The sequence below is a fragment of the Tauraco erythrolophus genome, chromosome 22, assembly GCF_009769465.1.
Source record: "Tauraco erythrolophus isolate bTauEry1 chromosome 22, bTauEry1.pri, whole genome shotgun sequence".
Taxonomy (NCBI): Eukaryota; Metazoa; Chordata; class Aves; order Musophagiformes; family Musophagidae; genus Tauraco; species Tauraco erythrolophus.
This window is the reverse complement of record NC_141486.1, coordinates 11,630,722-11,654,800: the sequence shown is the minus strand read 5'-3', so window position 1 is coordinate 11,654,800 and position 24,079 is coordinate 11,630,722. Positions and strand designations below refer to the sequence as shown.

The window sequence follows — 24,079 nt, the reverse complement described above, 5'->3', positions numbered from 1 at the left end:
TCACACAGATGTTTACAGTGAGTCGGGTTTACAGTTCAGCTCTTGGGTGGCTTAAGAGTAAAGGTTTAAAGCTTTTGTGCCAGTTTTCAGGGGTTATGGAGGGGAACTAATTGGCTGGGGTGTTTTCGTGGAATTCATCAAAACTGAGGAATTCCGCCAGCGCTTGTTTTGGATCTCTGCACAACTACTTGTAGTGCAAACAATCCCTGTCCATCCTGGTGCAGGTGGGTGCCGTGAGCAGTGATTTGCCGGGCTGAGCCCCCTGACCTGCTGGCAGATGGCATCAGGCAGACCCCTCACGGGCTGCTGGTCACTAGTCCGGGCACCGCTGCCCACAGCTGCGGCAAGGAGTAGCCAGAGAGCTGCTGCAGCCTCCTTCCTAGGAAACTTCCTCAGTGTTGGGTGGGAAGCCAGGTTCTGGCATCATCTCTTGGCAAACAGCTTCTGGAAGCAAGAGGGTGCTCTCAGGGTGCAGGTGAAGGCCCCACCCAACATCACCCGCCAGCAGAGGCACGGTTTGGATATGGGATGTTTGGTCTGTGCCCGTCCGCGCAGGGGCCCTGCGGCAGCAGCACGGGTGCTGTGAGGTCTGCAGGCTGAGGCTGTGCTCACCACGGGAGTTACGAGGGAGAAGGGGACGTGTTTCTGGGGGTGTGCAGGTATTCTGGATGAGAATAGTCGAGTCAGGCTGCTGTTGGCATGCAGCGTTGCACGTGGCAGGAGGGGAAGAGAGGAAGCTCGGTTCCAGCAGAAGTGTTAGGGAAACGTAGGGGGTGTGATACTTCCACACCAAGTGGGTTTTTTTTTGTGTTTGAAGACTGAGGTCAAATGAAATCGGGATGCCAGACTAGAGGAAAGCTGGTTGAACCAGGAAGGTTTTACCTCTGAAGTTTCAAGGCGCTCCCTGGTCTCACAGTTCCACCCTCTCACCCACGAAGCACAGAACTGGTTAAATGGTTGGACTTCCTGTCCCCCATGGAGTCCTTTGGAGCTGAGAGATGGAGCTGCGATTCCAAAGGCCTTTTTTGGTTCCGATGTAAGGCAGAGTTACGCAGTGCTCGCAGTTAGCGATGCAGCAGTCATGCTTTGTGTTAGTGGAGCTAATTTATTCTAACACCAGAAATTCTCTGCCCACTAGGGAGTCCTTAGATTGGATCCAGACTCTGTTTAGGAAAAAGATCTTGATTCTGCTTGCTGAACTTAGCAGAGATCTGAAGGATTTTTAAGCCTTAAACCAGTTTTAACCAGAGAGGAGTCTAGTTACGTGTGGTGAAGTGAATTTCCCATCTATTGAGCCGTTGGGAGGGATAGCTGCGCAGTGACGCCAGTCCTGGCGGTGCGATGGCTTTGTCAGGAGCTTAGTGTGGACCCAAGCACGGCACGTTTGGCAGCGAAAGGGGCCCAGCCTGGCAGAGCTCTGGGCCCAGGCCCGGGGTGGGTCTGGGCTGCGGAAGCGGAGCGTTGTGTGCGGGAGCTGCCCCTTTGGCTCATGTCCCTGTTGCCAGGAAGGCGGGCAGGGTTGCGGGATGCTTTGCCTTGCTGTTTCCCAATGTCCTCCAGTGGCCAGCAGCAAGCTGCTCCTGGAGGAGTGCTGCTGTTCACCTGGCACACCTGGCCCTCCTGCCCTCCCTCCCTCCGGAAGAAGACGGAGCACACCACTGCCAGGATCCCAGATCCACGCACTCCTGTCCCAGGAGCCTGATCCCTGAAAGAGGCAGGAGAGAGGCTGGGCCCCTCTCCTGGGAATGGGGCAGGCTGCTGCTGTCGGGTCATGCCAGGCTGTCTTTGGGTTTCTCTTTTGGAGAGCGTTGTGTTCCCCGGTGCTCCTCCGGCAGCGCGTCCGAGGGGAGCCTGATGGCTCTCGCCAGCGTTCCTGACATGGAAAAGTAAACAGAGGTAACGTCGCCCTGGTGGCCTTCCAGAGTTCTCTCCTGGACGGCGGTTTGGAAGTTCCTGGCTCTGACTGTGTGACCTGGGAGCCAGTTGCCTGTCTACAGGGAGTGTGAGCTGTGGGGTGGTTTGGAGATGAGGGTGGGAAGAAGGTGAGTGCCGTGCAGAGCCTCTGAGGACAACATCAGAGGGTGCTTCAGGTGAAACGGGGCTGTCACCTGCCACCCCCAGCCATGAGAGTGGCAGCACTGCCCAGAGGGGATCTTCTGAATGATCCGACTGTGATACAGATCACGAACATGGTATCTACTGGTCAGTAATGAGGGGAAAAAACAAAAAAACCCAACATCTAATTACCAGGCACTGAACATCCAAGGAGAAGTCCCAGATTTGGAGAGCAACGCTGCGCCCAGAGAGCACTCCTCAACATGTCACCAAACTGCAGAGAGAAAACGAAGAGCAGTGTGAAACTGGTATCTTGGAACACCCCAGAGTCCCAGCTGGGAGGGTTTTGGTGGGAGTTGTGTGTCTTTGCAGTTCTACAGGGTGCAGGGTGCAGTTACAAAGGTGGAATAATTCAGGTTGGAAGGTTCCTCGAGGTCTTCAGTGCAACCGCCTGCTCAGAGCAAGGCCGCCTTTGAAGGCAGATCAGGCTGTGCAATTTCTCAAGTATCTCCTGGGGGTTTCCATTACCACCTGCTGTGCTTTCGAGGCTTTTCTGTACGCCCTGGAAAACGGAGAACAAAACTGGGCGCTCAGCTTGGTGCCACTTCAGCCTGCCCCGCTGCGTGGCACTGGGCTGGGGCACAGCGTTTGCTGCCCCTGGCACGCTTTGCCTCTGCCTGCTGCGCGGAGGGCGGCTGTGCAAGCGTGGCACCGCTCCTTCGGGAGAGGGGGCTCTGGCACAGCTCTGCTGGCGGGAGGGGGAGTGGGTGACCTGCCAGACGCTCCCGGGACTCCGCCGAGAAGCCACCCCCGCGCTGAAGCGGGAGTCGATACCGGAGAACAGCCCAGTTTGCACACAATCCACGCCAGGTATTTAAGAGGATAAATGGGTTTCTGGCACCGCACTAAATCCTGGGGCTGAATTACTCCATCCACCCATAGCAGGGTGGCAGCACCAACCGGGCGGCTCTTTCATCAGAGTCACCCTGTGCAGTGACAAAGACGCCCCACGGACAAGCAGCCCTTGAAATCATTGGGAACAACACACTGACCACCTGAGTGGCGGCAGGGGCGAAGCGATGGGCTCCAGTGCGAGCTTCCTCTGGGGCGCAGGTGGAGAAGACACTTGTTACTGGTTTGAGAGCAAGGTGGGCACCCTGCCTGGCTGTGCCGCCAGCCCCACGGCACAGTCAGCGCTCTGTGCCGGTTCCTGCCTCGCCTGCCAGCCCCCGAGGACGGCTGTGTTGTCCCCGCTCCCTGGCAGACAGCAGCGGTGTCCTGCTCTGCAGGGAGGAGTGGCCAGTGGCAGAACCCCCCCGAGCACCCCAGGGCTGTGCTGCCTTCGCGGGGACCACATGGCATCACCCCCGGGCAGTGCGGGCTCTGTCCCCCTCCGGCACGGGGTGCTCGGAGCCCCTCTCCGGGGCACGCTGCCGCTCTCCTGCGCTGACCCTGCACGGCTGCTGGCACTGGCCCTGGGGTTAGCACCGGTGTTTGCAGAGCGTCGGGGCCTCCGAGGCTCCAGCTGTTTATTTTCGCTTTGTAACTCAAGATGTCCCTCAGCCTTTCCGCAGGCTTCCCAGGGAAAGCTGCTCTTCAGCAAATAAATAATTTCCAGGGTGGGGATGAGGAAGGAGAACAGCCGCCGGCTGACTGCGGGGCACGGCCCAGGGCTGATGCCACCGTGCAGGGAGCGCTGGCCCCGCGCCCTGGAAAGCATTTAGCAGGACCAGATGTTTCCCTCCCCAACTCCTTGGCACAGCAGGCACTGGCCGAGCACGGATGGTGTCTCCAGGAGCTGGCAGGACTTGCTCCTGGACTTCATCCTGCTGCTTGGACAGCAGGTCCGGGAGAAGGGAGGATCTGCAGAGAGGGCAGATGTGAGCGGTGCAAGGTCTGGGAAGGAAAGCTCGGGCTCCACCGCCCTTGGCAGGTGTTTGCCACGATGGGCACAAGCCCCAGCTCTTCCAAGGCCCGTGGCACCGCTCCCGCCACCTCCCTCCTCTGGGACGGCTCCTTCGCAGCCCCGCTGAGCGCTGACACCGAGGGCTGACGGCCTTCTGCACGCAGCAAGGTGCACGGGGAGCAGCATGCAGCGTGGCACGCAGGGTGCCACACAGGACAGGGAGCTGTGGGTGGGCAGGGTGCTCGGGAGGGACCACCCTGGGCACATCCAGGTGCCATCGGCCACGCTGTGGCCCCGCTCCGCATGCCAGGGGATGGGCAGCCCCAGGCAGCTGCGTGCGAGTGGCGTGTCTGGCGCATCTTGCTGACAACAAGCCCCGCGTTGTGAGCGCCGGGGAAATGCCGTGTCCCGCCAGCCACGCGGGCGGCCCGGGGCTGCCCGGGGCAGCCGCCCACTCGCTGCCCTGAATGCCAGTTTTGTCAGCCGGGCTGAGGGAGGACTTGTCCCCGTGCTGCCACGGTCCCACCGCTCCCATGAATATGGGCAGTGTCTGGCCGCAGGGGCTGCCCCGCGAGGTCCTGCTCCCGCCGCCCCGGGGCTCCCAGGAGATGGGGGCTGGTGTGTGCCAGGGCTCCTGGCTCCCTGCCAGCCTGGCTGAGCACCCCCAGGAAGATGGAGAAAGCCCCTGCGTAGGGGCAAGCAGCGCCCGGCCGTAAGGGCAGCCCTTTCCTTCCCTCTGCGCTGTGCCAAGGGGTATTCGCAGGGTGCACCCCACCACCCCGAGGGGCTGCTGCCCGGTGCTGTGCCAGGGGGGCAGGAGTGGTTTGGAGCCGATGGAGGCAAGCCTGGGAACAGATTTCTGTTTCCACTGGTGAGTCAGCAGCGGCACTGCCAAGGCCCCCGGCTCCCTCCCTTCCCTCCGGCCGCTGCTGCTGCCCGGCCCTTTCCCGCTGCCACCTGGGATCAGCAGCCTTGGCACCCTTGGCACCCTCAGCCTCACATGGCCCAGCAGCTCTCTGGAGACCGACCAGGCCTTGGCAGCACCAGTGTTCTCCCACCAAACATGTCCCAGCGCAGGTGGCCGATGGGATGGGGGCTGCGGCGCTGGCACTGAGCCTCCTGCTGCCCAGGGAGGACCTGGGGACCGCCGGGCTCTGCTGGGGGGCTGCTGCTGTGGCTGGGTACGACATCCCAGCACTCTGCTGAGCCCCCGGTCCTGCAGCCTGGCTGTGCCCAGGCAGCCATGCTGGGAGGGTTCCTGGCGGAGCAGAAGTGGGGTCACCCCCAGCCCCACGAGGCTGGTCCCAGTGGAGGAAGGCAGCGGTGCTGGGCACGGGGCCATGCTCCCTGCCAGGCCGAGCTGCCTCCCCAAGCGATGACTCAGTCGCAGCCCCAGCACATCTGCCAGCCCTGGGGACCATCAGCTCCATTTTGGCGCAGAGCAGGATGGTGCCCTATATGGCCCAGAGAAGGGAGGTGGTGGGGGCAGACGGGTGCTGCCTCTGCGCCCAGTGCTCTGCCCTTCCACCTTCCTCCTCTCCTGCAGCAGGTCCCTGCCGGGAGCAGTGGGGCTGTGCTGGGCTGTGCCCTCTGTGCCTGCCCAGCCCAGAGGCAGGGGACACGCAGGGGCACAGAGCCATTGACCAGCCCCACTGCGCCATTTCTGGCAGCCCCGGCGTGCCGGGAAGGTGCACGCGGAGCCGGCAGCGCCTGCTGCTCGCCCGACCGGCATTGTTTGGGTTGGTCAACACTCGCATCCTGAGCTCCCGCCGCGCTTCCAGCTGCAGCTTCATCACAGTTACAAGAGCAACAGCTCCCCGCTGCCAGCGCAGCCCTGGCCAAGGGGAAGCACTTGAGCAGGTTTGATGCTGGACACCCGCCTGCTTTCCGTGGGAGCTTCACCATCCGTGTCCCCCCCAGCTCCCTGCTGGCCCGGAGTGCAATGAGCTGGTGGGTCTCAGCAGGAACGTGCCCATCTTGGCGAGGTGCTGCCCTGCAAGCCATGGCTCAGAGACAGGGAGGGCAGGGATGCCTCAGCAGAGCACATAGGCAGAGCGGTGCCAGCACTGTCCTGCTGTGCTGCCACTGTGCCAGGGAGCCAGGGCACGTCCCTGAGGAGCAGGAGGGAGAGGCACAGCGGGAAGTGCCTCCCCTCTCCAAGCTGCTGCACTGCCAGGGCTGCGCCCAGGCCAGCCGGCAGCAGGGACCACGCGGAGGGAAGGGTCAGGGAGGGCAATAAAAATAGATCCCTGTGACGCTCGGTGCTGCTGGTTATGGCTTTGAAGCATGTTTGCCATGTGGGCACAGCCCCAGCACTCGCTCCCACCTGCTGCCAGACACACATCGCCTGGTTCCCCGGGTCAGCAGCCCCCGGATGGAGATAAGAATGAAGGGAAGGGCCTGATCCCCCGTCAGATACTCTGAGCACAGCCGGTTCCAGCCCTGCAGCCCCCGGGCAGGTGGCTCTTTGCTCTCCGTGGCCAGGGAAGGGCTGCGTGGCTGTTGGCGAGTGACGGTGCATCTCGTGCCCCAGGGAGGGGGTGGGCGCCAGGCCCTCCCGTGGGAGCAAACTGCAGCCGGGGGCGGTTTGGCTGCACCAGCTGAGGTTTCTGGCACCCAGGGTGGAACAGGGACTGAGGCTTTTGGTGCACCCTAGGCAGATGCCAACTGGGTGCGGGCAGGGACAGGCTCCGGCCGGGTGTCACCTGGAGGAGGGCTGGTGCTGTGCTCTGCCCACGGTGCATCCTGCCACCCCCCGGGGCTCACTGGCAGCCCCAAGAGCTCTGCGCGGTGCTGGCACCATGGCACAGTGCTGGTGGGACCAGCTCAGCGGCGCGGTGAGCGGGACAGCCAGCCTGGTCAGCGGGGCCAGGAGTGAGGCAAAACCACCACAAACAAACCAACTCCAGCCAGTAACTGAGAAGGCGGTGAGGGGGGATCAGGGCTTCACCGGGGGAGCGGCCGCGCACACGGAAGGGTGTTTTTGGAGGGAGGGCTGTGGTGCCAGCAGCCACCCGCCCGGATGGCCTCAGCTGCCCTTCCCCGGGCGCCGGGTTGCCATCACGGGGGCGTCGGGCACCGCAGCCCCTCAGCATCCCTGTCTCAAGCTTCATTTGCTGTTTGCTGCTGAACAGAGAGATTTTAATCTTTTAATCACGTTATGAGCCGAGGTGGTGCCGGCCACGCACAGGAGGAATGTCTGGAAGTCAGCAGCGCCTGGCGCGGCGGGAGCCCATCCTGCCCCCACCCGCCCGTCCCCACCATGTCCTGCTCGGGGACCCCTGTCCTCATGGGACTGGGACCGGGACCAGAACCTGGGACCAGAGACTGGGGACCAGGACCAGGACAGGGCTGCTGGGGCTGGGGGTCCCCCGCCACACGCACACCTGAGACACGTCCCTGTGGGCAGCAGCAGGAGCGAAGGAGGTTTCCGTGTGTCCTCGAGCCGCCGAGCCCGGTTGGGCTGCAGGCGGGGAGTGTCGGAGCGGGTGCTCGGAGGCATTTCCATGCACCCCACCTGGGGGGGAGGGGGCGTATAACAGCAGAGAAAGGGGATCAGGGTGACTTCAGATTGAGAAAAGGTGTGGAGCAGCAGGGGGGTCCGGGAAGCCCGAAGGACCCAACACAGTAACCCTGCTGGGAAACAAAAGCCCCTTTGTTTTGCTCGATGCGGATGTTTTGTCAGTGGGGAGCCGGGGGCTTTCACAGCGCCCGCACCCCGACTTCTGCACTGCCGGAGCTTTCACAGCCCGCGCTGCCGCCGCGTGGCCCCGCGCTGCCAAGAAACCCTCTGAGGCTGCAGGTTGCCACTGGCTCACTGCCCCGCATCACCCCACATCACCCCGTGTCATCCCACATCGCCCCATGCCACCCCACATCACCCCGTGCCACCCCACATTGCCCCACACCACCCCGTGTCACCCCACATCGCCCCACACCCCCCTGTGTCACCCCACATTGCCCCATGCCACCCTCTCCCCAGCTGCCCCCAGGCTGCAGCGGGACCGGGCTGCGGAGCCCGGCCGAGCCGTGCACGGGGCTGCAGGTTTCGGGGGGAGAATGTCCTTCATGCGACGTCTGTCACGTGGGCATAATTAAAGCTTCTCGTTATCACGGTGCTAGTGCCAGCGAGGGGCATGTTCTCAGAGGGGGGCATTGGCAGAAGGGCCCACGGCTGCAATTAGGTGCCGCTGCCCTGCGGCCACGTGGGTTTAATTCCTCCCTTCCCCGTGTTCTCTTCCCGAGGGGAGCGCAGGGGCGTCCTGCAGCCCAGCCCGGCGCAGCGAGGCACCGCGGCGGCCCCCGCCGAAGAACAACAAAGCGCTGGAATGAGAGATGTGCCGGGAGTTTACTTTACTGCAAAAAAATGTCAGAAATCCGTATTGTTTGGACAGGGATTTGCTGGGGATCGCTAGATAAAAGCCTGGCAGGGACCCAGCCGGGGGGGAAAGTCAGCCAGCTCCTTTCTTGCGGCCGAGCAGGGGCTGCACCGCAGCGCCGGTGCGGGGGGCTTGGGGCAGGGGCAGGGGCATGGGCAGGGACGGTTGGTGCCTTTGAGAGCCAGAGCAGGGCCTGGGGCACAGCGTGGGGCTGGGGGTCCTGCAGCTCCCCAGGCTGTGCCAGGTTGCCCCGTGCTCAGCCCAGGTCTTGGGTCGCTCCAGCAGGAAACATTTCGGCCGTGCGGCAGTCTGGGACCAGGCTCAGGGCATGTGGCCAGTGCGTGGGGCTGGCCAGTGCCAAGGGGCAGCTGCCCCAGTGTATGCAGGAGCTAGGCAGCATGGGTAGCAGGGGCTGCCCTCGCCCTTGGGGCCCCCCCGGCAGCTCCACGCTTGCAAAATTTTGCAGCAGGGTTCGGGCAGCTGCTCCCGCCGTGCCCACGCTCAGCTGCTCTCCGCTCCCTTCCCTGCTCTCCCTGGCAGCTGCTGGGGCTGCAGCTCCGACCGGGAAAATGCCAAACACCCTCTCCCCCAGCCCTAGCAGGGGCTGTCCCCCCAGGTCTGTGCTCAGGACTTGCCTGACTTCACGCTGCCCAGCCCGGGCACAGCCGTGGCACCATGCTGGGTGCTGCCGGGGGGATGTGGGGTGCCCTCTCCGGGCTCAGTGTGGGGAGGAGCTGCTCGGAGCCATGCCAGCCAGATGTGCAATGAACAGCAGCCACATGTGCCAGCAACTCCTGGGCACGCCTGGCCATGAGATAGGGACACGAGCGCCCACCCTGCCCGCTCCTCCCGCCCGGCTTTGGGAGAAACGACAGCGCACGCAGCCCGCTTCACATCTGTTATTTTTTTAATACTGTTCATGTCTAAAATGACCAAAACCACGCCAAGCGCTCCCGGCCCCTCACCCTGCCTCGGGCAGAGAGCAGGAGGGCCACGGGCTCCCCAGCCACGCGCGCCTCCTCCCTGCCTGGCGCTGGGTGCAGCCAGGGCCCCCTGGCACTGTGGGCGGGCTGCTCTGTGCCCACTGCCAGGAGAGGGGACTCTGCACAGCTCCGGTGGGTGAATGCATTTAAATAATAAGCTAATGAGCAGCAAAAGCAAAGGCATCTTAATCACATCTCCTAAAATAGCAATCGGCAGCTGTTCCTCCTGCCCCGGCAGCGAGGGGGCCCTGCCCGCCCCGCGGAGCCTTGGGGCAGGCGAGGGCACGGTGCCCAGGCAGCTGGCACCAGGCTGTCGCGGCGCTCGCCCCACCGGCAGCTGGCGGTGACGGTAAGCACGCGGTGGCACGGGGTGCAGTGGGGCGCGCGGGGAGAGGTGCTCAGGCTGGGTGCAGTGCAGGCGGGTGCTCCGTGCGGCGGCGCGGGGCGGGTGCTGCCATGTCGCTGGCGGCACAGGCCTGGCTGCCTCCCGGTGCCAGAGGGACACAGGGCTGAGCTCTTCTCCTGCGACCCTGGGAAGGCAACGCCAGCCGAGCTGCCGGCTGTGGGGCAGCTCCACAGCCCCAGAGGCCACGTTGTCGTGGGGGTGTCTGTTGGGGGCTGCGCTTGCCTGCACCCCCAGCCCTGCGACGCAGCGGGCACAGTGCAGGGGACCGGGGCGCAGCGGATGGGGAGGGTTTGGAGGTGGAAGCTGGGCTCCCGCCGCAGCACGGGCACGGCGGAGGGGGGGTGCGGGGGTGCGGCTGGGACCCGGCCGGGTGCTCAGACCACGAAGCGGAGCCCGTACGTCATCTGATGGCCATTGTCCCAGGCGTAAAGCACCTTCTCCTTGGGGTTGTAGTCGACCTGTGTGGTGAAGGCGTACTGGTTGAGGAAGGGCAGCCGGAGCTCTGCCTCCGTGTCCGTGTGCGTGTCGAAGGCGTAGGAGATCTGCCCTTCCTTCTGGTTGTAGGTGTCCACGGCGTAGAGGATGCCGCAGATGATGAAGCAGTTCCCGTAGGCATTGCGCTTCAGCCCCGTCTTCCAGGTGGTCTCCCTGCGCACCGAGAGGTCCCCAGGGTCGAGGCGGCTCAGGACGATCACCTCCTGCTGCGAGTAGTCGTAGTCCACAGAGGGGTAGATGACCCAGAGCCCGCTCTCGTCCACGGCGAAGTCGATGTCCGAGTGGCCCCTCCACTTCCAGGGCGTCGTGTCCTCATACACCACGTCATGGAGCAGCGCCCAGCCCGCCACGTACCGCTCCTTCAGATCGTACTTGATGATGTTCTTGGTGAAGGCGCGGTTGTAGTAGAAGGCCCCCCGGTACACCACGTGCCCGGTGCCAATCCAGTTGTAAGGCAGCTTGTAGAGATTGCTCCAGCGACCTGTGGGCAGGAGAGGTGCTGGGACCCCTCGCAGCACCAGGGTCCCGTGCATCACGGCCCCCGCGTGCAGCAGTGGCAGGGGACTTGTGTTCCCCTCGCTGCCCCACGGATGCTTCCCACCGCAGCTCCCTGTCCGCTCACCACCCCAGGACCTGGCACAGCCAGCATCGCACGGTGCTGGGCACCCACCCCGGAGGAGCCGGGCCCCCGCACCGCTCAGCCGCCAGCCCTCACCCTGCTTGAAGTTGTCGAGGCTCCGGAACTCCACCAGGCTGTTGCCGTAGTAGTAGTTGGTGACGTAGATGCGGTCATCCTTGGCCGCCGGGTCCTTCATCCAGGCCCCCTCGTTGCGCCCGTAGCTGTGGTGCTCCGTGGGGGGCTCCACCGACTCAATGGTGCCTTCGCACTCCACCTCCTTCACTGGGTACCGAGGAGGAGGAGGAGGAAGGCTTACCCCTGTCGCAGGCAGCCTGCCTCCTCTGGGACAGGGAAGCCCTTCCCCATGGCAGGGTTATTGTTGGCCCAGCCTGGCTATGGGTGCCGGGACCACTGGAGTGGGTGCCCCCTCCCAGTGCCCCCACTCACCCACCTCTGTTTGGTGTTTCGGGGCCCCCAGTGCTGTCCGCCCCCTGCCCGAGGGTGGTGGTGGGGGGGCTGCGGGTGGTGGTGCGGGGGGCCAGGGCAGTGCTGGGCGCAGCCATGGTGCTGGGCACGGTGGTCTCTGTCCGCGCGATGGCTTCGGCCGGGGTCTCCTCGGCCAAGGGGGACAAGGGACCCCTCTCCTCCGGCCACTCCGGTGCAACCGCCCCCCTCGCAGGGCTCTCTGCGGGGGGACAAGCTGGGGGGTTGGTGCGTTTTTGGAGGCAGCCCTTGGCCCTCTGTCTCGGCAGAAGGGTGCCCCCAGCCCCCCGCACCCCTGCCCTGTCCTGGGCACTCACCGCGGCTGCTGGCCGGCCCCTCCGCCCCCTCCTGCCCGGCCTTGTAGTACGTGATGCCCCGGACCACGGTTTGCTGGTGCGCTGGTGGCTTGGGCTTGGGCTTGGGCATGGGCTGTGAGCCCACCCTGCCCTTCGCAGGGTCCTTTTTGGGCTTCTCAGGCTTCACCAGCTTCTCCTTGGGCGCTCGGGGGGCTGCCCTGTCCCCCTGCACCTTGCGGGTGCTGGGGTACCGTCCTGCCTCCTTCTCTCTGCCATCTGCCGTGTCCTGGGGGGCACATCCCAGTCAGATCCCCTCCCCTCCCCTGCCATGCCAGACAGTGGGGGCAGGCAGCACCAGCCCAGGCTGCCAGCACGGTGCACCCCAATGCGCTGGTGCACCACAATGCGCTCGTGCACCCACTGCAAGCCCAGGGAAGCTTGGCTCTGCCCTGTGGCAGGAGAAGCCCCGTGGCACCAGCCTTGCCTGCGAGGGGCTGGGTCCCCGGGGGTACCTGTGCCTTGCTCTCGGGGACGCCGGCAGCATCCTTCTGCAGCAGCTGGTAGCCCAGGTTGGAGATCTCCTTCTTGATGCTGATCATGATATCGGAGTAGTTCTCGTAGCGTTTCATCTGGTCAGTGAGGTGTAGGACGCTCTCCTTCATGAAGTTGTTCTCTCTGCTCAGGTTGGTCTTGATGGTCTGGAGGAGAGGAGAGGTGTGGAGCCCCACTCAGGGAGCCCATGGCACCCCCAGATGGTCCCGAGCAGCCAGATAGGGCACGCCATGGGAAAGGTGCCTGCCAGAGCTCACTCACCTCCTCCAGGGTGTTCATCTGGGCCACCACCTTGTTAATGTAGGAGTGCACCTTCATCAGGTCCATGCTGTAGAGCGTTCCCTCCAGCAGGTCCACCATGGACTGCAGCTGCAGAGGGAGAACCAGGCTGGGGCACGGGGCAGGGCTGCGCAGCTGCTGCGGATGCCCCCGCGCGTCCCTGTCCCCGCTCATGGCCGGAGCACAGGAACCACACGGCTCTGTTGCCCTGGAATGGGCAAGGATGTAGAGCGTGGACTGCTGGGCGCGGGAAGGGGGTCTCTAGCTCCCACCCCACAGTCCCACCACGTCTGCAGATACCTTGAAGAGCTCGGGCGCCTGCTTCTTCAGCTTCTCCATCTTCCACTCGTTCTCGCAGGGGTTGAGCGAGGAGGGGGGAGCGGTGCAGGAGCACTTGCAGTCGGCCCCTGAGCTCACCGTCTCCACCGTGTAGAAGTCTTCCACCCGCACGCTGCCGCTCCTGACGCGGCTGCAGGCGTCCTTGCTGAGCGGCCGCAGGATGCACTTGCAGCGGCAGTCGGAGCCCTCCGAGGTCATGCGGACCTGCTCCGCCTCGCCCAGCGCCTGTGGGGACACCGGCAGTGGGGCAGCTGGTGAGGACCTGGCTGGTGCCAGGACCCGGCAACAACAAGCAGGGCCAGCGAGGAGGAGAGCCAGAAGTGCCTCCGTGCCCCCGCGCCCACACAGGGTCCGTTGTTCATGGCGACACGCAGCCACCTCGGGGTGAGCTCAGCCCCTCCAGCCTCCCGCCGTGGCCCGAGGCACACGCTCAAGGACTCCCTTGTCTGCACACATGGCCCTGACTCACGCTACAGAGCCCAGGGTGCTTTTCGGCCGGTTTCTGCAGATAAGGAACGGTTCTCCCCCCGCTGTGCCGGGGAACAAGGCTGCGGCTCAGCCGCGCAGCAGGAGGGGAGCTGCGTCCCCCAGCCCCTGCCACCGCCCGGGCACCCGTGGGGGATGGCTGGGCTGGCAGGGAGCACGGCCAGGCTGCGCTGGGTGCCCGTGTGCGGGGACGCGCCTGCTGCGAGCACCCCGGGGGGTGGGAGAAAGGGGAGCCACAGCGCGGTGACCCCCGAGCAGGGGGGCTCTGACTCACCCTGGGAAAGAGATGGGTGGCAGAGCTGGGAAATGAGTGTTGCTCCGGCTCTCCCATCCTCCCCTGCAGCGAGCGCAGCGTGGGAAAGGGCAGAGGCCCACGGGCCCACGTCCTGTGCGTGGGCAGCACCCATGGCGGCGTGGGCTGACCGCTGCCAGCACTGGGCAATGGCTCCCCCGGCACTGCCCGCCCGGCGGGGACCCCCCACTCCTCACAGCCCACAGCCCGGGGCCAGGGGCTCCCCTTCCCACAGCAGCAGCCAAACCTCCTGCCTTTTGCATTTCAAAAAAGCCACTGACTTCCAAAGGGAGCGACACTGGGCTGCTGCGGGGAAAACACCGGACAGCCCTGAGGGCTGGAAACCGAGCAGGATCTCAGCGAGCTCCTCGCAGGGAGCAGTGGGGCAGGAGCGGGACCCCCTCCCCGAACACCACCACTCCAGGCTCTCACACCCCCCTGGGCCCCCCACCTCCCCACGGCAATGCCGGCGTGGGACAACTCAGAGCCCGGCGGCAAGCGGGGCCCCTCCGCGCACACCAGGGCAGCTCCCAGTCCTCGCCACGAGCTCTGGCCATCCACATGCGCGGCACTGCACGAGGTCCCGGTGTGCCCGTGGGAGCCCCATGTAAGCACCTGACTGGGGTCCCCCGTTCCCACCAACACCCCCATCACTGACCGCGGGTGCAGCAACCACCGCCGCAGCACGGCCCGACGCCCAGCGACACGCTGCGATCCCGCCCGCCGTCAGCACCTTCCGCAGGGAAGGGCGGCAGCCGCCTGTGCTGGAAGCTCGTTCCCGTGGGAGCAGGCGGCCACGGGCTGCGCGTTCCCTCCCACCGCCCTTGGCAGCGCTGCGGCGGGAGGCACGGCCCGTGCCGGAGCCCCGCGTGTCCCGCTGAGGTGGGGCGCGAGCGGGCTGGAGCCATGAGCAGCAAACGCTCCCAGAGCAGCTCTATCCGCAGCTGTTTACGCTGCGCGGCGCACGCCGGCCCCGCCAAACGGAGACCATGGGGCAACCTCTTACCCAGAGACCTCCCAGTTCAAGCCGTTTCCCTCCTGCATCCCAGCGGATGAAACGGCCCCTGGCCGGGGCAGGGAGCAGCCACGCGGGCAGCTGGCCAGGCAGGCAACCAGCAGCCCTGGCAGCCACTTTTGTCTGGCGGCCACGCAGCAACAGAAAAACGCGCTCACCTCGGGCCGAGGTGCCAGCGGGTGCTGGGGGGCCGGGGAGAGACCGGCTGCCCCTTCCCGGGTGCTGCATGAGCCTGGCTGTGCCACAGCCAGAGCAGCCGCCCGCCTTCGTGCGGGGTAGTAACATTAAACCTCGTTCTGCCTTTTAAACGGCTTCCTTAAACAGGAACCGTATGTTCTATTTATACAGAAAAGGCTATAAACAAGGAAGTCTTAAAAAAAAAAAGGCCCCCGCACGGTCCATGCTGCAAGGGTCACCCCGCCTCAGGGCATCAGCCACCATCCTGCGCCCGGCTGTGCCCCGACCCCGCAAGGGAGAGACCTGCACCCCGCAGTGCACGTGGGACCCCCTCCCTGGCGGCGTGCAGGTGGGTCAGGACACGGGGGCACGAGGCAGCCCCTGCTGAAGGCGGGCACGCTGCACCAGCTGCTCAGAGATGAAATCTAACAGCTCTCCAAGAAACATTTGTGGGCGCTGCTGTGGCCCCACGGGGTGTCCGGGTGGTTCTTTGCAGAACCCCCCTGCTCACTGCACACCCTGACCCAGGGTGCAGGCAGGCAGGTGCTGCCCTTCCTCTGGAGCCGGGTCCCAGCTCTGTGGCAGCACCCACAGCTGGCATGGGAGAGCATCCCTGCACTTTGCCGCAGGTTTCCTCAATCCCAGTTTTAGAAGCTGGGTAATTTTCCCAGCACTGCCTAGTTTCTGGGACCTCTTGCAAGAGCGTCCATGTGAGCAGGGAGTTAGCGCCATTACTTGGAGAAAGCGGGACCTTTGACGATGAACCTTGGCCAGCTTTCGAGCTGTCCTTTGATCGCTGCCAGAGGACTTGTCGCGGAGGAAAACGCGCTGTGTCGATAAGACACTGCCGCGCTGCGTGCCTCTCGCACAGCTGCTGGAAGGCATATCCCCGTCACGGCAGGGAAACCATGTCACCCTCCTCTTCCTCCTCCTCCCCGGCTTGGCACAACACGTCAAACACGTTCTGCAGCATGGGGAGCCGAGGCAGAGCGGGGCTGGCAGAGCCAGCCGTGGCTGATGGCGGCCAGACCCCGGGTGCTGGCACTGCTTGGGCGTCCCGTGTTGGTCACGGGGACGTGACCATGCGAAACGCTTGTGTGGCACATGAATGCCCACCGACGGGATCTCATCCAAACAGCAAGAATTGGAAAAACACCTTCAAGTACAGTGGGCAGCACCTGCAAGGAGGGAGGGAGGCAGTGACCGCACTGCGTGGGTCCGTGGGCTGCGGATCCTGGAGTCCTTCAGACAGTGTCACCCCTGAAACCCTGCGGGAACCCCAGCGCGAGGCTCCCCCGACAACACTCCCAAGCCAACCGTTGCCAACAACAGCCATGTTTTCATCTTGTTGCACCAAATGATTTGGAAAATCTTGGCTTTTTAACACTTCGGAGATCCTGGCATCAGCGCCCTTCCTCCCGGGGGCTGCTCCCACCACCTTCCCTCTACCCTGGGTCTCGATGTCCCAGCTCCGGCCCCACCTGGGCTGGCCCGGCTGTGGACCCTGACCCCACGGGACAGCAGCCGTGGGGAGGGCTGGATCCGAGGGCTCTCGGACCCACACGAGGCTGCCTCCCGCACGCTGCCCGTCCCGCTCCCGCGCTCCTCTCATCTCCGCGGGGGAAGTCTTGTCCGGGCTGTTCTTTCTGGCACGGAGACGCTAATTACATTGCTCATCACCGCAGCGCCGGGCTTTGGGCACCTTCCAACCCACCAGGCCCGCTCGCAGCCCCACGCATTCCCCCGGCGAACCCCCCGCAGCGAAGGGAGCACCAGCACCAAAACCGCACCGGCCTTTCCCTGGGAACAGCCCACGCTCGGCCCCGGGGGGCGGCCCGGGCTCGGCGCAGGGGGGCGAGCGGGGCGGCCGGGGCAGCGCTCCCCCATCTCCTCCTGCAGGAAAACACCGTCCGTGCCCGCCAGAACGGGGAGTCCCGGCCCCGGGGACGCGACCCTCGGCCCCCGGCGCAGGTTGCGAAGCCCGGGGCGGGCTCACACCGCCCGCTCTGCCCGCGGCGGTACCGGGGTGCTCGGGCACCCCGCCCGCTCCCCTCGCTGCCCGTGTCGGTGCGGCTGGAGGCGGCGGGGGGGAACGGGCACCGCCGGTCGCATCCCCGCCGCTCCGCCCTGAGACCCCCGGAGCCCGCCCGGGCACAGCAGCGACTGTTGCCGCCGCCGGGGCCTCTGGACCGGCACCGCCTGCCCCGACGGCACCGGACCCGCAAGGAGAGGGGGCTGCATCTGCCCGCTCCCGGGCACCCGCGGGGGCACGGCGAGTGGGAGCGCCCCTGGCCCCGATCCCGGTCCCGATCCCGGTGCCGGTCCGACCGGTGCTTACCGTGGCGGCGCCGCGCGCCGCGGCCAGCGCCGGGAGCAGCAGCGCCGGGAGCAGCAGCACCCGCATGGCGAGAGCGGCGCCGAGCGCCCGCACCGAGCGCCCGCTTCGCCCGGCCCGGCCCGGCGGCGGGGAGGAGCCGCCCGCCCGCCCGCCGTCCCGCCCCGCCCCGCCCCGGCGGCGGCACCGGCCCCAGGAGCGGCGCCGCGGCGGCGGGGGCGGCGCAGTCCCGCTCGGGCGGAGCTGGCCGGTGCCCGCCCCGCGGCCGTCCGGGCTTTCCCTGTACCGGGGCTGGCTGCTAGCCCTGACGGGGCTGCCCCTCCCTCCCCGGGCTGCCCGGTGCCCGTTTCCCACAGTGTCCGATCCGCTCCTCTGTCGAGGCGAGTGTCCCGGGCGGCCCCGTCCGGACCCTTCCCGGGGCTGCCCGGTTTCGCCTCTCCCGGGCTGCCCGGTGCCCGCGCAGTGCTGGGGCCGCCCCGTGCCGCGGGCAGCGCTCCGGGCTCCGCCGGCGGGTGCCCCCTAGCGCCCCGCCGGTCCCGGTGCACCGGCCCGAGTGAGCCAGAGCGCGGCCGGGCGCGACGCCAGCTCCCGAGGCGGGCGGCGGCACGGAGCCCACCGGGGCGGTGCCCGCGGGGCGCGCGGAGCCCGGGGCACGGCCCGGCCGGGGGGGCGGGGCCACGGCGGGGAGGCGGGGCCGGGCGGGGGCGGGGCGGCCCCGCGGGTACATCCGGGCGGCGCGGGCGGACTACGGTTCCCGCCGTGCCGCGCGGGAGGGCGGGGCGGCCCGGCCCGGCCCGGCCCGAGCGCGGCGCCCGCAGCGGCGGCTCTGGCTGTCAGCAGCGTTCGGAGCGGCCATGGGGCAGCGCGGCCGCCGGGGCCCCTGAGACCCGCCGCGCCCCGGCTCGGCGCGGCCCCGGCGCCGCCATGGAGCTGGAGCCGCCCGCGGAGCTCCCGGAGCCCCGCGCCGCCGCCAAGGGGCCGCCCCGCAACGGTGAGTGCAGCGCGGGGTCCGGCCCGGCCGCGGGCGTCCCTTCGGGCCGGGGGGGGGGGGGGGCGGGAGCGGGAGCCGTGTGGCGCGGGGCGTGGAGCCGGCGGTACCGGGGGCTCCGGCAGCGCCCGCGTGTCGTACGGCGGCGGAGCCGCGGGGCTCCCGGCGGCCGCAACTTTCCGCGGCCGCGGGGCACAACAAAGGGCCGCGGCGGCCGGCGCGTGCTGCCCGCGGAGAGCCGCCCTGCCCGCCGCCGCGCCCCGCTGTCAGCGGCCCCGCCGTTCGCCGGGACGCGCCGCTCTGCTGCCGCCGCCTTGGCGGGGAGCGGCGGGGCTCGGCGGTGCGGCACGGGCGTGGGACGCGCGGGGGTTCTCCGCCCGTAACGAGCGCCCGTCCCGCACCGAGGGGTTTCTTGCTGATTTACCGTTTCTGAACAAAAAGTGTGAGGCTTTTTTTTTTTTTTTCCGTTTAATTCTTCTGTTTGCGGCGCGTGGAGCCGCGGGAAGCCGGAGTGCGGCGCCGGGACGCGGCGGAAGCTCTCGCCGTTTCGGCGCAGCTTTGCTCGGTGCCGTCGGTTCTGCCCCGCCGGCACCGGGGCGCTTCGCACGCCCAGAACGGTGCTTCGGTGCCGGTGTGGGCTGCTGCTCGCGGGGTTTATGGGCACCATTTGGGATGCTTTTACACTTCCAGTATGCAGATGCCGCATCTGCACTTGAATGTCCCTGCCAATTTTTATGGTTTACAATTGCATTTTACCATCTTAAGGTACCCTTTTCTACAAAGGATTCGCTCAGACAAAAGGGACTTCTTATCAGGCACCATCACTGGCCTTTGCTAGGTACGAGCACTACCAAAATATGTACAGTGCTGGCAACTACAGAAACGAGTATTTCTATAATTAACCTCAAACGTAACTTTGAATTCTGTCCCTTTGTGGAGCAGCTAGAAACGTTTTATTCCTCCCTTAATTAGATGATACTTTTCATCCTTAATGCTTTTTGAACTTTCTGACTTAATTTGGCAAGTGTCTGTTCCTTTGGGGTCCTTAATAATGCAGCAATATTAATACTTTGTCTGCGTTTACTATTTTTCCCACAGAAATGTGGGATTTTGCAGGAATCTTTTTCAAATCAGATTAGTTTTAAGAGTTATTTGCATGTCTTGCATAGCTCTTTCATGGGATAGACGTTGTACCTGTGGCTGCAGTTAGTCTTTTGAATGGGTGATGTAACAACCTTTTACTACTTTGCCTTAAAAAAAATGTGAAATACTGGCATGGTATTGAGACATTGCTTGACCTTCAGTCTTTCTAAAGCCTGCTACAGCCAGGGGAGGAGCAGAAAAGCTTGGCTTGTTGCTTTGTTGACTTACAAAATATCTACAAATGGTAATGGAAAATGAAGAGTCTTAACGTTTCCTCTTTTTAAGGAAGATTCATAGCACATTTGATTCTGTGAGGTACAGCATCTTCCCTCTTTGTGGAAAACAGTTAAAATTGTATGACATATATCTCCCGTGTATCTGTCTATAGATACATGTGTAAAGGGAGGGTTATATTCTTGGTGGCCATGTTAAAATCATTAATGAACTTAAGCTCTGCACGTGGCTTCTGTGTTAACCTCGAGTAAACTGCTGCGAATTTATTGGCGTCTTCAGTGAAAGAAGCCTCAGAATAACTTTGAAATGCAGTTACGTGATTTCATGTCAGCAGTTACGGTAAATTACAGCCTCCTTGTTTCAGGGGGCATTTGACATTCTTAGAATAGAAGATGATGGTTTTCCCTTACCAATTTGAGTACATCCCCTTCTCTGTGAGAAACACATTTTGTCATTGAGCAAATCAATGGCAATGAGTAAAGTGAATTCTTTTTTCAAGTCATTTAATTAGGGCATTCATTTTTTCCTGCACTACTAGCAATTATTTCTCAACGAAGTCCTATTTAAGACCAGTTTCCCTATAGCTTCAGTTGGCGTGTTTTTCCTTCGTGAATGAAACACGGTGGCTTTTACACCATTTTAATTATTTTGTTTTAACTAAAATAGTGGTAAAGCAGATTATCTGGAATTAAGGTAATTTTCAACTCTTTGTTGTGCGGCTATGGTCTTGGAAGACAGATGAAGTATCAGGAAGCTAGTTGAATTTTGTGTTCCTTAAAATTATCAGAGCTTCGGATGGGTAGATTACTACTCTGGGTGAATTTCATACCAGAGAGGAGAAGAAAGTTGTAAGAGCACAGAGGAAGTAAGGTTTTCAAAGAAATATCCCACTGCTTGCATCCCTTCTCCTTTCCACAGCACACAAACTTTACTGGCATGCACTGATGTTTTTAGTGGTTCTTTATGCTTGATTGCTTTGCATCTGATGAGATAAGTCTTTGCTTAACAAAGACTATTTCATTGATACAGTTAGGTCTTCGTTTACTTGCTATAAACACTTCTTTGAAGATTTAGGAAGAAAAACAAATCGAGTTGTCGATGGCAATGCTGCTAAAGTCAAATGTCTCTGAATAAACAAGAAGCTGGGGTGTTATTTGGACTCAGTATTGGCTTGTTGAATGTGGATGGTTCTTGCTTTTGTAAATAATAATAGTAGATAATAAATAATAGAATTCTGAGCTTGGCTCTGCGATGGGAAATAAAAGATTTGTAATTTAGGAAGAACTTAATTTCTTTGTCGTGATTTGATGGTAAGCTGGAAAAATACCTCTCGGTGTAAAGTTGGAATTTGGTATTGATGGCTTCTGTAGATCATTAATCAGGAAAATGGGTTTATGCAGGCCTTTTTCTACTAAAACCAGGACCAGCAATGTATGTTCAGCAGATGCAGTGTGTGATGCTTTTTCCCTGCTTTGCTATAATATGGTATAAAGATACTGTATTATGGAAAATAAGGGAACTTTTCCATCTAGGAGACTATTGATTGTTGGGAAGCAATAGTTGTTTTCTGTCCTGTCTGTGGGAAGTCATTTGTGATACCTTTTTTTGGTGGGGGGGAATGTGCTTTCTTAAATTCCTGTTCAACTCTTACATGGTGGTAGCTTTGAACAAATGCATTTACACTAGTGTTCTCTAAAAAACGAGAGCATGGTTTATCCTGTTGATAAACTGCCTATTTAAATAAAGCCTTCAGTGGTGTAATCTGGTAATTCTAATTAAGTCATTTACATAAAGAATTGGCCTAGGGTTTCATCAGCTGGTTGCTGGTGAGCTGAAATGCATTCTTTCCCTCCAGCTGTATGAAACTAGCCTTTTGATCCTTGCCTTTCCTTAGCCTTTAAGCCAGTGTGGTTAGCACTTTGCAGAGTTAATTGAGAAAGGGAACTTGGGGGACAAGAGGACCCTTCAAGGTTTAGCTTTAGTCTTAATCATTACAGTTCTAATTATCTAATTAGAAGACTCCAGATTTTGTATGTGGATAAAAATGATTCTGTACAGGTTTTGTTAGAAAGAGGAAATACACTGCTGATAGCTTCAATGAAGTTCTTTATTGGTAAATGATTGCCAAGAACTTATCTTGAAAGCAGTATGTGTCTGGAGTATCTTAATTCTACTCCAGCTCTTCGATAAGGAGGTTTCATTTACAAAGGGTGGACCTGGTGTCCTTCAGAGAGCAGAAATTACGTCTGCCTCCCGTTGCCTAATCATCCCAGTTATAGGGATCGTATAGGTGGTGAAATTTAAACTTAGAGAAATGTCTGCTCACTGTGAATGATTATTTTTTTATAAGTCCCTTTTCCCTGTTGTGGACACATCAGAAAAAAACCCTGATAAATTCACCGAGGCTCTGATGCCAGACTGACCACAAACTGCTGTCATGTCCTTGTCTGGACATCTCTCTCAGCTGAAACTTGATGGAAACCTTAAATATTTTTCATGGAAACATAATCCAGAATTGTGAAACCCTTGGGACTAAATCTCAAAATTCTCTTGTCATATAAAACCACGTCATCTCCAGCAGGAGATATGAATTGCCGTGGTGGTACATGTTTCTAAAGGTGTAGGTTGTGCTCAGGTCAGTGTGGTGGATTCTCCATGCTGTTAACAAACCAGTTAGTGGCTGTACTCATCTACGGTTTCAGAAAGAGCACAGTGCTCCTATAAATGTTAGTGTTTATTCTACTTGGTTGATGCTGGCTCTGGCACTACTGAGAAAGAGAATTTTCTGTGGGAATTGTTTTGGAGCCCTCAGATCCTGAAGCCAAGTGATTAAATTATGGCTGTTGCAGTTGTAAAAAACTTGAGAAGAACTTCTGGTGTCCAAAAGTTCAGCCAAACACCAACTTGTCCTCTACAAATCTCTTCATTCAGTCTCACAACTGTAACTTCGTGTTGTTTGGCAATACTTGGGAAGAGTTAAGTGTATTGTTACTTTAGATGTCTCGTGTACGCTTTTGCCAGGAGATTCTGTATCCGGTGCCTGTTCTGTCAACAACTAAAGAAATGCCCTTTCTGTGGATGGCAAGCAGGGATTATTCTTACCTGCAAATAACTGAATGTAACATGGCATTCTTGGTCACTGGGGCTTTGGTTTGAGGTGGGTAACAGTCCAGCTGAGATCTGGGCTTATTTTGCAGTAGAACATAAGCTCAGGACTTGATTTTAAGGTTGGCTTTTTCCAGAGTTTGATCTGGCTGGCAGTTCAGCAGAGACTGGGGTTGCTTTGCTCAGCCCACATAGTGATTTGGGTACTAAAAGAATTTGGTTTTAATCATCTTTGTGTATGACTGTACCTTATTCGTGAGAGTATCCCAGATTTGTTGAGATAGTGTAATAGCTTGCTGCTACCAATTTGCAGTAGCAAGTTAACAGCATACTTAGTGCCTCTGCTTTGCTGGCTTTGTGAAGCTTTTCTTTGCCCACTTCTATTTTCCTGCTTACCTGATACGTACTGTATGGATCCGTCACCTTAACACTTGAGCTGACCTTTGGTATCTCACTTTGATTTACATTGCACCTCTGCTCAGTGAACTGTCCCTGTCACAGGATGATATCCATAAAAATGACACTTCCTCGTCTTGAAAAAAAGTCCCCCGGCCCATTGGAGACATGTGAAAAGGACACCCAGCGGGAAGAGAGGCCCATGGCTTGAAATATTCATCAATCATTTTCCTGGCACCAGGAAACCAATCAACTCTTCTAAGGGGTAGAGCGTAATCAATCACGCAATGTGGGAAATGGGGATCGCTGGCCCTACCAAAAATGTTCCTTCATGTTGACAGAGTAAAAGTGTTGTGTTTGTGACTATTCACAAGTAGTAACTTACACCCTTGGTATAAAGGACTCTGTCTTTTACAAAAGACAGTTGGTGAAGAAAAGGGTTTAATGGTACATATGCAATCTAAGCTTGAACTAAAGATTGTTTCTAGTGACAAAGATGAGCTATGTTTTGCTTTGAGATTTTTTCTTTACCTTTCTTTATCTGATAGGTGACAGTTTCATCTCTGGCTTCCAAACCTCTGTGTTCTATAAGTGGCAAGTACAGCAGCACACTGTTTTTTCTAGAGGATCAGAATTTTAAAATTTTGCACTTTCTTCATGAAACAGCTTAAGTTTGAAATAGCTTGTACTGCTAACTGATACTGGGGAAGAAATACACCTCGGATGCTTGTCCTCTTTTTCTATCTTGAACTTATGTTAAAAATATATATATGTTGCCCAATAATAAGTAAACAGTAGTTGTCAACATCTGTATTCTATTGTAACAAGTGGACAGAGGTTATTTGAATTCTTATTTTCTAGTAAGATGCTACAAATTGGAAAGAGAGAGTTGTTTATAACTTTGTTCTTTCTATGAAAACCTCTGCAATAGCTGTTACATCAGAAATGCCATAATATTTATGGTAAAATAATTGGCAAGTGGATTGCTAGGATTCCTTCACCAGGAAAATGTTTCTTGCGTGCCTGGTGGGAAATACGAGGCGTTGAGCTCTGGCCCTGATGAGCTCTGGCTCGGTGTTGCTCTGCTGATGCCCGATCTGAGCGTGGCTCCGGTGG

General features: G+C 60.4%; 2 protein-coding genes across 2 annotated transcripts in view; one reads left to right on the top strand and one right to left on the bottom strand.

The window, feature by feature from the left end:
* Positions 1-10,103: 10,103 nt before the first annotated feature.
* OLFML2A (olfactomedin like 2A) lies at positions 10,104-17,166 on the bottom strand. The gene is made up of 8 exons (XM_086625250.1): positions 17,101-17,166; positions 12,754-13,017; positions 12,436-12,543; positions 12,135-12,320; positions 11,644-11,908; positions 11,295-11,528; positions 10,940-11,125; positions 10,104-10,705 (listed from the first exon to the last, which is right to left on the bottom strand). The coding sequence occupies exons 1-8, from the start codon at positions 17,164-17,166 to the stop codon at positions 10,104-10,106; spliced, it is 1,911 nt and encodes a 636-aa protein (XP_086481376.1).
* Positions 17,167-18,021: 855 nt separating this feature from the next.
* Positions 18,022-24,079, top strand: part of NR6A1 (nuclear receptor subfamily 6 group A member 1) — an 88,755-nt gene continuing 82,697 nt past the window's right edge. Inside the window, 1 exon segment of the mRNA XM_086625459.1 lies at positions 18,022-18,088. Coding sequence (XP_086481585.1) covers positions 18,022-18,088 — 67 coding nt within the window.